The 16,508-nt window shown below is 39.3% G+C and overlaps 1 protein-coding gene across 1 annotated transcript in view; it reads left to right on the plus strand.

Moving 5' to 3' along the window:
* Adamts3 (ADAM metallopeptidase with thrombospondin type 1 motif 3) overlaps window positions 1–16,508 on the plus strand; it is a 185,483-nt gene that overhangs the window by 142,779 nt on the left and 26,196 nt on the right. Inside the window, exons 6-11 of the mRNA XM_051198590.1 lie at window positions 9,381–9,464; window positions 11,333–11,489; window positions 12,133–12,238; window positions 12,621–12,764; window positions 13,302–13,434; window positions 14,665–14,778. Coding sequence (XP_051054547.1) covers window positions 9,381–9,464; window positions 11,333–11,489; window positions 12,133–12,238; window positions 12,621–12,764; window positions 13,302–13,434; window positions 14,665–14,778 — 738 coding nt within the window. The remainder of the gene's footprint in view (window positions 1–9,380; window positions 9,465–11,332; window positions 11,490–12,132; window positions 12,239–12,620; window positions 12,765–13,301; window positions 13,435–14,664; window positions 14,779–16,508) is intronic.

Raw genomic sequence — 16,508 nt, forward strand, 5'->3', positions numbered from 1 at the left:
AAGAGGAAGCTCAAATTCTAGTCACTGCCCTTTTCTTCCTGTGTATCTTCTCTGTCCAAATTGCTGGCTTCTCTATGGCCAATTCCAGTGAGCTAATTGTTGGCTCCACCCCCAATTCAAGGCATAACTTTATTGGGCAGTCTCAGGAGTGTCAGAGTGCAATCAAAATATCCCACAACAACCAAGGTAAAAAAAAATGATGTATTTTAGAAACCATGTTGAATGGAAATATATCATGTGTTTGAATTTTCATTTTGTTTGAGGGACAATTAATACACTGAAGACTGTCAATTTGCCCCGGGTAGTTAAATACTTCTTCCCAGCATTGCTCCTTACTCCTGAGAGGGATAATTTTCAAAGATGGATAAAAACTTTCAAACAAATATACTATTTTCAAAATTCTAGAGAGAAGGTAACATATTTACAAAGCACACAGCTACTGGCTCAGCAATTGCTAATGGGCCCTTGAAGTAATGTGTACTTTATTTTTCTTTGATGAGCCTTAATCAGAGTAAGAAGCAATTTCAACATCATTTTCAAATTGATGTTCTTCAAGTCTTTGGAACTGGCCCAGAGAAACTGCTGAGAAATAACCAACCATAACACATCCAAGCCACCTACTCTGAGAGATAACTGAGGCCATGGCCTCCTTTCATGTATTTTACCCCATGCCAGTCTATTATACACAATATATTGAACTTGTAACTTTGTTGCCTAACTCTCTGCCCTTTTTCTGCTTTCTGGTGCTTGATTTTATTTGTATTGGCACCTATCCCATTCACTTTTTTTCCCATGTGTTGTGTATTTCATTCAACTGTGAAGATACATATTAATGGTGAAAACTCTAAATTTCATTAATAGTTATGTTATGTGCAAGAACATTTAATCCTGTCAAGTATGTGTTTATTCATTGAGATGCCAGTTTATAAAATTACACATATTCCATAACTCTGTGAGGTTCTGAGGTGTTCTCTGCATCCAAGCTCAAAACCAGTGCAGTGGCGTAAAGTAATGTTATCTGACCTCATAACTCTCCCCCAGCTGCTGATTTGCAGAACTTTCTGGAAGAGGGAGTAAGGGGAGAGGGAAAGAAGGCGATTTTGGGGTAAGTTGGATTGAGTTATGTGGCCCTTGAAGCCATGCCACAGAGCACATACAAATTACACAACAAACCGCAGAACACGGGTCAGATCCTAGCATCAGAATTCTCATGGCTCCATGGTGGGGGACTTGGACAGATATGCAAAACTGCTGAATTCCATGTTGTAAAAGGAGAGATTTGAGAAGATATGAACAGAAGCAGAAACACAAGAATAGGAAGAAAGTAAAAAACATGAGAAAAGATGGAACAAACTTATTTCTTGCCACCTTTCTTTGTGAGTTGAGTCTCACATGTTTGGTGACAGTGTTTTTAGGAATCACTTTCTCTTGGTTCACTTTCTTTGCCTCTTCAATGCCTTCCTGCTCAATATTCAGTTACAGAAGAATAAAAGGAAAGCCATGCAAGTAAATACCTATGAACTTCAGGGTCTTATTAAAAAAAAAAAAAAAAAAAAAAAAAAAAGGAACCTGTCCACCTTGCTTTCTAATGTAATAATCCAAAACAAGTTAGCATAACCATTAATAGTTGGGATGAAGATTTGAGTTACTTTTCATGGCTGTAATAAAACGCTATGGTTACAGTCAACTTGTGAAAGAGTTTACTTTTGACTGATGGTTCCAGAGGGAGAGTCCATAATGGCCAGGAGTAATGATAGCAAGCAGCTGGATCAGGAAGTTGAGTGATCACAACATCAGTGTAAACCCAAAACAGAAAGGGTAGACTGGAAATGAGGCATGCTAGGACCTCTCCGAGACATACCCAGTGATATACTTCCTCTAGCAAGTCCACACTAGCTCCCCGAACTTGAGCCTATAGGGGGATAGTCTGACTCAAGCCACCACACCACATATATAGAAACAACCACACAGCCTATCATGCTATTGTGATCTGTATAAAAGTAAAGATAAGCTTTTCAGCATTTACTGAAACATCAATGTAATGTCCCTTGTCTTCAAGACACTTATAATTCAAAAGAAAAATTAAGAATCAAAGACTTTTAGGTTAGGAATGACCATGACATGCCTGCTAATGCAACCTTTTGCTGTACAGATGGGAAAGTTTAATAGTGTTGCTGTTGATACATTGGTTCCTGAAGTACAATATGTAATAGAGATGGCAGTGGCTACAGTCCTCTCCCATGCCTTTTTACTTTATCTACAATAGCATCTTTTCCTTTGTTTTCCTCATCTATATTTTGTTCTTTCCTAGAGACATTTTATTCATCAAGACCAGGATCAACTAACGGATCTCCTATGAGTCTTTCACAAATTATTTCTTCCCTGTTATAAATTATTTTAATTTCTTGAAAGTGGTTTTCTGATAAGCCATCCATTGCCTGAATATAGTTACTATTTGTTTTTACGTTTCATATGTAGAGCATTGAAAACTGCCCATCATATACACATATAAAATTATATTTTAAGAATCCCAAAGTGGTGGCACAGCCTACAATTCTAGCACTTGAAATCAGAGATAAAAGTGTCCCAGAGCTCAATGACTACCAGGTCTGACCAAATAATAAGCATCAGGTCCAATGAGAATGCCCTGTCTTAAAGTAGAGAGACATAGAAGAGGAAACTGACTTTTAACCTTCATATGCATGTGCGCCTGTGCACACACACATTCATCTGCTCACACACATGCACCTGCACACACACACATGTGCCTGTACACACACATGTGCCTACATGCACACGCATGCACCTGCATGCACACACATGGGCCTGTACTCACACACATGCACACTTACAGGATACCTCCAGTATGAAAGGAAAGACAAAATACCCCCAGAACAACCTTATACTTTCAAGAAATCCTAAGAGAGCATTCATTCATTCTGTCTGTTGAAATTGTCTGTTCATGAGTGAAAACTAAACGATAATGCAAGCATCTTCTCTATTCATAATCTTTAAAGAAATCACCCCTCCCCATACTCCATTCCTTCTAAAGCATAATGAATGACTAAGTGTTAGCACATGAACATTATTGATGGTTACTTAGTGTTACCTTCAGGCTCTAGATTTATCTAGGGGTATGTGTATTCAGGAGGCCTGAATGGGTCCTGCAACAATTTTCATTTTTGGTCAATATCTAATATCCATTTCCTCTGTTGAAGTTCACAACAACACTCTAGACATATATTTAGCCAGCATTTGTGGCCTTTCTTGAGTCTCAATCATGTTAAATCCCTAGGAAACTAATAAAACTAAGCTCCTCTCCATAGCCTGCTAATTGTAGCAGGTAAAATCAAATAGTGGTATTAAAATATATTTTTTTCATTTAGAAGATCCATCTAGAGCCACGAAAAGGAGGGAGGTGAGGTTTGGTCAATAACACCAGTGATCATGAAGTGTTCATAGAGAATGTGCTCTCTGAGCTGGACTTCAAAGAATAAGTTGGTATTTCTATGCTGTAGAAGGACATGTGGGTGTTGGAAGGCATCCTAAGCATGTGCATTGAGCTGTAAAGAGCACTAAAGATGACTAGTGATTTTTGTGAGAGGGGTGGGAGAGGGGGCCTTTAGAAACAAAGCCTGCCTGCAGCAGGGTAACTGGGAGCCTCTGCCTCTCCTTTACCCCTTGCTCAAATTGTTTCCATCTCACACCTGTTTTTGTCTCCCATGAGCTTGCCCCACCCCCTACTTTCTTCAATCCAGGTACTCAAATCCAGAGTCTCTTGCATTCCATGGAAATGATCTATCACTGAACCTCATCCACAACCCATTCATTTCTCCTCACATTTATAGTTTCCATTCTTTTTAGTATGTGCATTTCCCATTAGAATACATGTTTGGTCAGAGAAGATTCAAATTCATTTACTATTCAGGTCCCCACTCTTAGGACATTGGCTGCTCGATAAGAGTGTAGACAATTATAGTCTTACATGGCATTACAGTTATTTGTACAGTTAGAAGAACCTCATAGGACCCCTGGGTACCAGGAATACTCCAGAGATGGAATGAAGAAGAGAAGTAGACATGTGTTCATTTGGAAAGTTCATTTTATGAGAGAAAAATTCAGAATGACAGTTTTTCATAGATCAATTCAGAATTATTTTATGTCTAACCAGGATTGCCCTTGTCTGTCTTGCCATCCAAAGATCTCTTTGAAACTTCACATAGGTCTAGTGTTTTGCTTCCCTGAGAGAACTGTGGTATTATGCCTAACATGTTAAAGTCAAGCACCATTTTAATCACTGCTCATATGTGAACTCATGTATTCCTTTCAATGACTCCGTGAATACAGTACTGTGATAATTCACTTTTACATCTGGGGAAACTGAGGCACAGGTGGCGAAATGACATGCCCAGGGTCACATAGTTAATTATCTGGACAGGTAGTTGACAACAGAGCTCATGTTCTTATTTTCTTTTTCATTTTTTAATTTAAATTTGAAACAAGCTTGTCTTACATGTCAATCCTAGTCTTCCTCTGACCCCCACTAACCCTCTTCCTGTCCCCTTGCTGCTCCCCAGGGAGGGTGGTGCCTTTCCTGAGGAGTCTTCAAAGTCTCATATTATTTGGAGCAGGGCCCAGGCCCTCCTCCATGTGTCTAGGCTGAGGAGTTATCCCTCTATGTGGATGGCAGAGCCCATGTTCTTAACCATTCCACCACACTGCCTCTTGAGACCCAATTCACCCAAAAGAAATAGAGTGTCTCCTTTTGTTGAAGCCAGACAGAGCTGTTCATCAGCTAATCAGACAGAGGGGTCAGGCTGTCCTGCCAGGGGAATGCCCTGGAGAAATTGTCCTGACCGGGAACACACCTGGAAGGAATTTTCTTTTCAAGGAAAGAGATGCTTGACTGGATCTTTGCCTTTTTGCCCTCTTTATTTTATTGGCAACCTGATCAAAGTCAAGGCCATCTGAAAATTGAATTAATATTCTGTTTACCCCTTCTTTAAGGTCATTTAATGAGGTCTCTAGGTCCAACCCTGAACTTCTCATTGGACTTTCTTGTCCAGAGCCCAGTAGGTTGGCACTAGTGATGACATTTTGATCAGCATCACATGTGTCAAATGCATGACTTAAAGCAACATCCATACTTAATGCATTTTTATGTCCAATACACTGACTACAAATCCCACTGTTTTTTCTCATTTGCCTTTTCTGCTAATTTCTTCTATCTGCTCTTTATTTTCCCCAGTATTTTAGTACACCATTATATTGGTGAAGAAAGAAATTGTTATTTGTAATAAATCTCGAATACAGCCTCTCCTTTCTTTAAAATTAATCTGAAAGAAGGTAACCAAAGCAAATGAACACTGAGTTACCTCTCGCAGTATAATTCCATGGAATATTTATAATCTCAAAGGTGTGAATTGCTATTATTCTAAAATGAAATCTGTTTTGCAGTGTCTTGATTTGTGGGTTTGGTAGTGTGCTAAAATGTTTAAATCTGTTGACTGTAGGATCAAACTGTCCAGATTTGCTTCCTTGGCATGCTCTAGACCATGTAACATTGGGCAAATTACTTGACAACTCTCATTCTCGATTTCTTTAACTGTAGAGTGATAATATCCCTGAAAGTAATTTCAGGAATTCCTTGAATTGGTACAGGTTTAAATATATAAAACAATGTCTGGCATCTGGAAAGGTGTACATGATGTTAAGTATTGTGTGTGGAGTTTGGTAGTGATGCTTCTCCTTTGGAAAATAAGCTTTCTTTGTCACTAAAAACTATACAACTCTCTTCTTTACAAAAGTTATTGTCCCCTCTGCTAGGCTTAAGTTGGAAATTCAGTATGATGCTCTTTTAGTTCTTTTCTATTGCTTTGATTGCATGGTCAAAAGAGGCAGCCCCTGGAGAGGGGTTAAGGGTGGCTGTCTTTAGGCCTCTTTGTATCAGATGACATACAAACTCAAAATAAGAGTTTTCCAATATTTTGTTTTGCTTTTAAGAGTCAAATAAATAGTCATTCAAAACTGGATTTTCCTTATGCTATTTTGAAATTTCTGTTTAACTTAGTGGGAGCCTGTTTTATTTGTGGGTAAACATGGGAAGGCTGAGGACAACCCAGCTGGGATGTAGGTGTTCCGAGGAGTAGGGCAGCAGCTAGCTTGTCCTTCTCCAATCTCAAGAGTGCACAGTGCCATCTGCTGGCAGATCTCTGAGGAAAACTTATTTTTTTCCAGTAATTTTCTCCATGATTTTAAATTGCACCTTCCATTCAGTTGCTATGTAACCAGTTCAAATGGGAGCATCTTGAAATTCCTTAAAAGTACGACGAGCCCTTTGATTTTCTTGAGAAAAGGTGAATTGTGACCATGGCTTTACACAAAACTTCACCCTATCCATGAGGATGGGTGTGAAGGATTTGGTGTTCTGCAGAGGATAGTTCTATGTCATTTTGCTTGATTTAAACAACCTGTCTATGAAGCTGGCAGGGCAGCTATAATTACAATTTGACAACAAGAAACTTGAGGCCCAGAGTGGTTAGCTAAACATTCTAAAGTCCCCTGGCTTATTGTGGAAATGCTTGAACCAGAATCCAGGACTTTGAACGTGTGGTGCACGCAGCTGTGCTATTTCTCCATTTGTTCTCATTCTGTGTGTCTGAGTGTGAAAACAACCTACCCATGGCCTCAGTGGGAATGGGAAGCTGAAAAGCCACCATGTTACTAAGCATATCTTAAAGGTGAGTTATATAAAGAAGTCAACTTTCTTGATCCTTGAGCAAAGGATGTGGGGTAAGATCCAGGGCTTTGCACTGCTGCTGTTTGTTTTTCTCCCTGAAAGACTACTTCCTGATACTGGGAAATATTACTCCTGTTTTGGTTATTTTTAACCTGTGATAATGTAGTAGAAATTTTAAATGATCCTATTTCATAATTGATGGTTTTATCAGTAAAGCAGCCTGCTACCCAATTAACCTGGCATGATAGTGACTTTTGTTAAATTATGCCTTTTTTTCCTGGTGAAAGTTAATTTGACTCTTAAAATGGTGCCGTTACTCAACTTGATACTATTGCTGTGGCATCAATAATTTTTACCATTATACATTATTGGCACTTCGTTGATTTTTAAATTCACTGACTATAAGAATGTAGCAATGTAGGCTGTCATGTATATTTTTGATGTCCTACCTCACATGTCACAAGCTACATGCCATTGTTACCACCTTTCCTTCACTTTGTAACTCTAAGGCAGTGGTTCTTAGCCTTTCTAATGCAGTTAGCCTTTAATACAGTTCTTCATGTTTTAGAGACCCCCAGACCATAAAGTTATTTTTACTGGTACTTCATAACTGTCATTTTGCTACTGTCATGAATCATAATGTAAAAATCTGTCCTATGATGGTCAGGGGCGACCCCTGTGAAAGTGTCATTCAACCCCAAAGTGGTCATGACCCACCTGTTGAGAACCATTGCTCTAAGGTTTCCCAGTGTGGCTGCTTTCTGTAGCAGTCATGACTATGTCTCCTAACCCAATCATTTCCTTTTTTCCAGAAGTTAACCCACTTTTTATTACACACTTAAAGATTTGTACTTCATCACTTTTGTTTGATTGGTAGCATTACTTTTACCCTTTTGCAAAGAGGGCAAAGGCATTTACAGCTCATCTCCATTCAGCTAAGCACAGCATCCTCCTTTTTGTGCCAGGCCTCTAATGGGAACAGCCACCTTACAGGAAATCTGTTGGAATGGCTGTGAGTCTCTAGATATATCTGGCTTTCAATGTGTGCCTTTATTGGAATTGTAACATTAAGATTTTTTTTGAAAAGAAAATCTTCAAGAGGAGGGTAGGGAGACACTGCTTGCAAGTAGGCAGTGTGTACTATGGTGTAACAGAAGAATTGGCTTGTGACAAAATAGGCCATAGATATCAGTGCCTTTGTCTAGCATTCAGCTTGCTTTATGTTGGATTGGAAATGACCCCTCTGATAGAAATGACTGGTTTTAATTCACCTTTGGTAGCTTTGTAAATGCTATGTACAATTTGCCTACGTAGCATGCCATCTGTCAGTCTTCATTAAAGGTCTATAGTGTTGAGGTTGTTCCATGTGGTCATGCTAGACTCTTGAAACACCTAAATAGAGATTTCTTGGCCTATTTCTTGGTTAGCATGACAAGTAAGAGTTTCCTGGTGGATAAATTTCATTCTACGGTGATTGAATTTTCTGTATTTTCAGACCTATGAACGGCATTATATATTTCTCTGCAGCTTTTACATTTTCTATGCCTGCCGTCCAAACCTCCTGGATCTCAAGTGAAATTGTGGTTAGCATCCATCCCTCTCTTTGTTTCTGCTAGAAATTTAGGCCCCTGTTCTGGGGACTAACTAGTAAGTGGAATCTAGCTAGGTAATCTTGCCTTTGTCATTCCTGCTCACATTTGCCAAGTTGGACAGATTTAATTCACACTCACTTTGCAGAAGCCTAATCAGAAGATATAATTACAGCGTACTTTAGATTCCTGTCTGCCAGTAACTCACTGTGTGGTTTGATCATTGCTTAAGGTCTATAGGCTTTACCTTCCTCTTCTGCATAAAACAGAGTCAATCTGTGGCCTACTATTGCTTTCATTCCAATAGCTATACTACCAAAGTACACAAAATCACTCAGAGAGATTCAAGGCTAACTTTGAAAATGAAATAATGAGATGAGAGTCAATTGAACTCTTCAGAGTTGAATCCAGGACAGACATCTCTGGTACGCACTTTGATAATGTATATTCTGAAAAATATCTGTCCTACACTAATTCTAAACAGTCATTGCCCCAGTTGTTCTATCCTGGGAGGCAGAGTGAGAAAGCCACCAACTTTCTGACTTATAGATAGTCCACAGCTTCTACGCAGAAATCCCTCAACCAAGATAGTACATTTGTCAGTCACCTGAACATGCCTAAGGCTGTTTGTCTTCTTCCACTGTGGTGTGACACCAATAGGAGGCCAGAAAATCACTAAAGTCAATTCCTGTATTTGCTTTAGGTGAATGTTGTGTTATGTGTAGACACGTGAGAATGTGAACCTGTGTGTTTGTACACACATGCATATGCATATATACACACTATTTATTTAATAAACCTTTTTATCATATCAATATTCATTTTTCTCTGTAGTTTACAAAAATCAGTCATTCATGTATGTATTGCTTCAAAATAAAAGATAAATTACTTCATTTTGGAGATCAGCTTAAACTAAAGTTAAAAACAGTGTTAAGTTGACCAATCTGACTAGAGAGTACTTGTGATTGGCATGGCTGATCTCTTGAATGCTACATGTCTCTTGAAATTTGCAGCATTGCATTTACTGTAGAAACCTTCTGCTTTGTCTCCAGGTAAATGAAATCTACCACGATGAGTCCCTTGGCGTGCACATAAATGTGGTCCTGGTGCGAATGATTATGCTTGGTTACGCAAAGGTAAAATGTCTTAAAATGTATGGGCTGTAAATATTAGACTTTGTTAGCCAGTAGAAGATCTAGTTGCAAAACGACCCTCTATCTTGTATAAACTCATGGTTATACCAAGCTGAGGAAAAGAATCTTCTAGAATTGAAAGAGATTTCTAAATTAGATCAATGGTTTGTTAAAGACAGGTCTCACATAGTACAGTTTGGCCTCAAACTCCCTATGAAGTCAAGAATGACCTTGAACTCCTCATCCTCTCAACTCTACTTGCTAAGTTTTGGGACTATAGGAATGCACTATAGTGTTCAGTGTATACTCAGTTGGGATTGAATGAAGACTCTCTTGCACAATAGACCAGCACTCTTACCAACTGAGCTATACCTGACACTCAGTTACCACAATTTTATGAGTAAGTGACCATGAACGGATGCCATTAAAACAAAAGAAAATCTCCGTAGCCCATTACCATCAGGTTGATGACCTGTATATATCCATTCAGTGTGTCCGTGCAGTGTCCATTTATATGGCAGTTACTCTGAGTACTTGGAATAAATGAGTGATTTATTTAAAACAATGTTTCACATGGATACATTTATAAATGAGGCACCCTGGATATTTTTTTCAGTTAAGGAAGCTTTAATCCTTTTAAAAACAGAAAGTTGGATCAAAATGTATACAGTAGCCATATAATTAGAAACCTATGTATATTGATACTAGATGTGTCCATGCTCTTGGAAAAAAATAAATTTGAGAAACCCTAATAACTTGGCAGTTTTGTGTATGTGCATGAAACAATGAATACCTCCATAGTTATTCCCTCTGATTGGGAGGTGCTAGTGAACTTTTCCATATGGGAAACCATAAGCCACCATGTGTTTGCATTTCCTTGTGCACCTATCATCCTCATATCCTCATCTACAGATACACTGTCCCTGATGTTACCTTCTCTTAAAACCTAACATACTTTGTATTGTTACAGAGGAACAAGCAAACCCCAGCTGGACATCTCAACTGCTTTCAGTTGGTTATAAAATCATTTGTTTGGCATACTGTGTGAATAGCATATAACAGACCAAGCTAAGTTTATTAGGAATGTAAACACTGATAATAGCATTTCTGAAATTTAACAAAATGCTGGGCCCTTTAGCCAATTAGGAATTCACTTGGGATTCCAAATTTAGTTTCTCTTTCTGTTAGAAACACTCTGGAAAAAAGAAACACATGTTCTTAAAGGGGCTTTTTTACCCCTCAACTTTTTAACTACACACACACACACACACACAGAAAGAGAGAGAGAGAGAGAGAGAGAGAGAGAGAGAGAGAGAGAGAGAGAGAGAGAGGATGAGACCAAACCCTGTCATTTCATGGGGTTAAAATGCTATTCCCCTCCCCATGGTGAAGCTAATTTAATTTGACTGTGCCCGTACACTAAAGTTTATCCAGTCTTACCAAATCTTTAAAGAACTTATTTTCCTCCACCATATTGATTATCTCTGGACTGAAAGAACACACAAAATTCTTAAGAGCTTTGACCTTCATGTCTCTGGAAAAGAAAAGTCTCATGCAAAAATTTTTCCCAGTGTGTTTGTAATGTATGCAATCTAAAATTTGAGCAGAATCAGTAAATATTTTAGACGTCTTAAATTCTCCTCCAAATGATTACTATTAAGTCACTTCACAGTGACACACCCAGCTCAAACATGGCTATACATGTGTGTGGATTTTCACACGTGTAGCATGGAATATCTTCACCTGGTCCTTACAGATTTTAGAATTTCTAAATCAAAGGTGACTCCCCGGATAATATTTCTGAATCCTTATTGAAATATTATCCCCAATTCCAAATCACAAAGTGTGTTTACCATATTCTTCCCTTTTAGTCTATCAGCCTCATAGAAAGGGGGAACCCATCCAGGAGCCTGGAGAACGTGTGCCGCTGGGCCTGCCAGCAGCAAAAACCTGATCCCAACCATGCTGAGCATCATGATCATGCCATTTTCTTAACCAGGCAAGACTTTGGGCCTGCTGGAATGCAAGGTATCACTGTTTCTATGTAGAAGAAAAAATCAAGGGCCTGGGTATTCAAAAGAAATCCCAAGTCAAGCCCCCCCCACCACCACACACACTTTCCACCACTCACCAGCCAAGCATACATTTTCCCATTTCTTCCAGTGACCTTTTGCAGAATCCACAATGTTAACTGCCACTTAAACACCATAATAAATTATGCTTGCCTTTAAAATAATGATTGCACATTTGGAGTATGGAAGGGACACTGTAACATGTAGTGTGATTTCCACTAACCACTCAGAATAAGTGGCTCCTGCCAGCAATCTTTCTTCCAAAGTTGACTTACATTTAGCTAAGAAACACTGGTATAGACTGTGGAGAAGGACTGATGCTTTTCTTTTCCGCACTGGTGGAATTTCTGGCTCCCTCCATTAGAATCAAGATATGAAGGGCCATTTACTAAAACAGAAAGGCAAAACAGAATGGTAGCCCCAGGCGGTCCCTTCCTACTTTTCAAAGAGAATGTGGCTTACTCATAACAGAGAAATAATGTTGTCACTTTTTATAGGAACACTGCTTTTTTGTTTTAAACTAAGAAAATACCTAGTACTAATAATAATGAGCTTTTTATATATAAAATGTAAATAAAAGTGATTGCCATTGTCTACAGGATATGCTCCAGTCACAGGCATGTGTCACCCAGTGAGAAGTTGCACCCTGAATCATGAAGATGGGTTTTCGTCTGCTTTTGTAGTAGCCCATGAAACTGGCCATGTGTAAGTTAACTTCTGACAGCTAAAAAAAAAACAAAAAATTTTTTCTTCTGCTTTTCCACTATTGTTCACACTTTAAGCAAAAGTGCATGCCTGTGTGAGTTTTCATCCTTTGCCAAGAGTGAGGACCTGCAAACAGTGAAGGGTTATGTGCTGAAACTCAATGAGTAGCTCTGTCTAGTCAGGCAGCCCCATGCTTTTTACTGCTATAAACTAAAGAAAACATCCCACTAGACTGCTCTCAATTTCAGTGTCTGTGGTGTCTTCAAGGAAGCCATGTTGACTTTCAAAAAAATATCTTTCCCAGCATGTGTTGTGATACAAGAAAATAAGTCCAAGCCATGGCCCTGCAGTTATTACCCACGAGGTCTCCTTTGTGTTCTAGGTTGGGAATGGAGCATGACGGGCAAGGCAACAGGTGTGGCGATGAGACCGCCATGGGCAGTGTCATGGCACCCCTGGTACAAGCTGCCTTCCATCGATACCACTGGTCGAGATGCAGTGGCCAGGAATTGAAGAGATACATCCAGTATGTGCCTCGCTGCATGTCATGCCCTGCTGCATAGGCTACAAACATGGCATCAGAGATGTTGACCCAAAAGTTTCTATAATGTCATACAATGGTGTAAGCCATGAACTTAAGTGTAGTACTGTCTGGGGTGGGGTTTCCCCTGGGGTAGACTCCTTGTGACTGGTGGTTAGATTTGAGCTGAGGATGGAGATGGAGTTCTTGTGTGGTTCCTGCTTTTAACCCTACTCATATGCTGAAGACCTACTGTGCAGGTGTTAAAGAGTCTGCCCTGCCACAGTTCATATAGATTCATTTAATGTTTTGAATGCGCTGCCACAGCATTCCTCTATCCCAGAGTTGTGCTTAACTAACTTTCCCAGAATTAGTAAAGATGAAAGATGAGTTGAATAAAAACAAAACCCTTAAAACCAGGTTTCTTGGAACCTGCCCTATGATCTGACAGAACCCCAGAGTATTTGAACTAAGAGACCCTTTTCCCTTTCAGACCTGACTTCAGCGAGAATTTAAATGTACTTAATGTTTTCCTCCCTGCAGTTCCTATGACTGTCTCCTTGATGACCCCTTTGAACATGATTGGCCCAAACTTCCAGAACTTCCTGGAATAAATTATTCCATGGATGAGCAATGCCGTTTTGATTTTGGTGTTGGCTACAAAATGTGCACTGCGGTATGTGCCCTGCTGTCAAATTAGATGTCTTATTTTGAAATCTGTTTTCATAGCTCCTTTTGGGTGGGCCTTGCAAACTCACTGGTACAAGTGTGACAAGATCTATAGTTATCTTGTATTTGCTCTGATGACTGAGATAGCCTTAATTAATCCTCATGAGAGACAAGAGGGAAGATAGATCATAGGCATTCATTATTCTAATTATTTTATTTTTTGAGATTACAATATAATTACATTATTACCCCCTCCTATTTTAACACTCCGAAGCCTCCCAAATACCCCTCCTTACTCTTTTTCAAGCTTATAGCTTTTTAAACTAAAAGTTTTTATTACAGGTGTGTGTGTGTGTGTGTGTTTGTGTGTGTGTACATACACAGAACATACACACACACATACATATTGCAGAAACGGGCAGAAAGATTATAAGGCTTTTACTTTTAGGATGAAAAAGCCAAGACTGTGGAGGTTCTAAACCCACTGAAGCCATCTCTTCACACCTCGTTAATAGGGAGCTAGCTGGGCTGACTGAGGTTCTCCAGCTCAGAGCCTTGTGTCCCGTTCCTCCTCTGCTGTTTCTTTCCTTCAGAGATGGCACTGGGCTTTTCTCTGGCTTGATGGCCAGTATCCGTATCTTTGTGGCGATAGAAAATGATTAGCCCGGTATTCACAGTATTCAAATGGAATACTGTGAAGAGTGTGTGGTGGTGCAGCACTTAGGGGCTGAGGCAGGAGGATCATGAGTTAGAAATCACTTAGTGTGTTCAGGACCATCCTGGGCTATAAAATGAATCCCTGCTTTGGGTGGTTTTAGTTTATGTTTTTACTTTCCAGGAGTTAGACATGATGACATGGATGTCAGACAAAGGAGAGCAGATGTGACACTACACCATGAACTTGAGTACCATATGTGGCAACTCTGGCTTTGTTTTCTCAGATCTGAAGTGTGGATAATGACAGCATTTACCTCCTATAGTTTATGTGAGGTTTAAATGTGAGGATGTAGTTAATGTACCCAGCACGATGCAGACCAATTGCACTTGTCTTTGCCACTTCAGCACTCTAATACAGTGTTTATTTCTTGGCACGTTACCACTGTGGCAATCAACATGAAATTAAAATACCCCCTCCCTCCAAAAAAACAAAACAAACATGACATGAAAAAAAAAGTGTGTATAAAAATATGGTTGGCAAATATTCCACTCGCTGAAAGTGTGCTTCCTTTTCTTCTAGTTCCGAACCTTTGACCCATGCAAACAGCTGTGGTGCAGCCATCCCGATAACCCATATTTCTGTAAGACCAAGAAGGGGCCACCACTCGATGGGACCGAGTGTGCTGCTGGGAAGGTGAGTGTTTCTGCGTGTGGTTAAGCTTCTTCATGTGCTGCACTGGAAATGACACAGTCTAGCAAATGACGCTCACTGCTGGACTGTTTTCCTTATGGAAAAATGTCTTGCCCATGGTTTCCTTCTAGTAAGGTTCTAAGACAGTATACTACCTTCCGTGGTGACAAAGTTGACGTTTCAAAACACTGGAAGTTTGTTCTATAATAGTTGTCGAGGGCAAGAGTCATTTATACTGAGGTGAAGTCCGATGTGGACAGGGCTATACCTCACTGCAGAGACTATAGTAGCCATGAGTCCTTCCCCTCTACCAGCTTCTGGTTATCTCCTCTCACATCATGGCCAAGCTCCTCTGACCTCTAATATGGGGTGTCTCTATTCCCTCTACCCCTTTCTTTCAAGGATTGAATCTCTTTGTGATGTTTTGGGCCTACCTAGATACCTCAGGATCTTCTGAACTTGAAATCCTTCATCAAATCATTCTGGCAAATAATCTTTTTTTACTAAATAAGGTCACCTTAATGGGCCCAGACAGTAGAAGATTTTAACACTGAGAGGACCAGACTGTTTGGCTAACTATGGCCAAGACAAAAGATAGTAGGAACAACAGATCTCTGGCCCCTGCTAGTAGTGTCTGGTTTACTTGCTGGCATGGCATCCCTTGTGAAATTTGCCCAGAAGTAAAGGATTATGAATTTACACCAAAGATTTGGCCTCACTCCTGGAGGAAAGAGGCCCAAAGGTTTTAAATCTCAGATTGTGTAGTTGGGGCTGAAATCTTAGGAACTGGTAGGATGCCAAGGTGTGCGTCTCTTAAGGGCAGAGAGCCTAAAACAAAGGCATGCTAAGAACGCAAGCTGAACAGCCTTGACTGGTCTAGAAATAATATACTGCAGATAGGACCAAATGCTGACAGAAAAGAGTAATACAACTATTACCTTTTCAAAAGGTTGATTTTTACCTTTTCAAAAAGTTGATTTCAAACATACATGAAATATGGATACTAATAAAAATCTGTCATTACAAGTACTTGCATTTTGTCTGACACTGTGCTTTGGGATGATTTAGTAAATAACTTTCCAAGTAGAATTATATTGGCTTATTAAAAAGTTATGGTATAATAGATTTTAACATCCAACTTCCCTACATATAATTGTAGCATGTTATATTTAAGTGTATAAAGTTTTAAAAACTTAGCAATTGAAAGTTTTGGAAAGAAAATAATCCATTCCCTTTGAATACCTATATGCTAAATTCTGGGCAGTGTTATCACAGAATTTGTGTGGCATTGTGGCATTATTAACCTCACTAAGTTCTTGGACACATGTTGGTCCCTAAACAATTAATGAATTTTTATATACCTTGATTTTTGTTTATCATCTAAAAGGTATTAATTTACTTATCAGATACATACATTAATATTTTATAAATATAAATGTACTTTGGATGCTGAATACTGTTTTAACTAACTTTAGGTAGTTACTTTTTAAGATGAGACATATTTGCAGGCCATTGTTTTAAAGAGGGCATGTTAGCATCCAAAAGCTCTAGGGTGATCTAAGCAGTAAGAAGTAAGGCAGACAGAATGGGGTCTACTGGGCACCTACTTGTCATTTCAAAGCTTATCCGAGTAAATGGTATTTTTCTTTGAAATAAAAAGGTTTGGTTTTATTAATATGTGTGTATGAGTCTGTATATGTATGTGAGTGAATGCCCAGTGTCTGTACAGTGGC

This window comes from Phodopus roborovskii, unplaced genomic scaffold (genome assembly GCF_943737965.1).
Source record: "Phodopus roborovskii unplaced genomic scaffold, PHOROB, whole genome shotgun sequence".
NCBI lineage: Eukaryota > Metazoa > Chordata > Mammalia > Rodentia > Cricetidae > Phodopus > Phodopus roborovskii.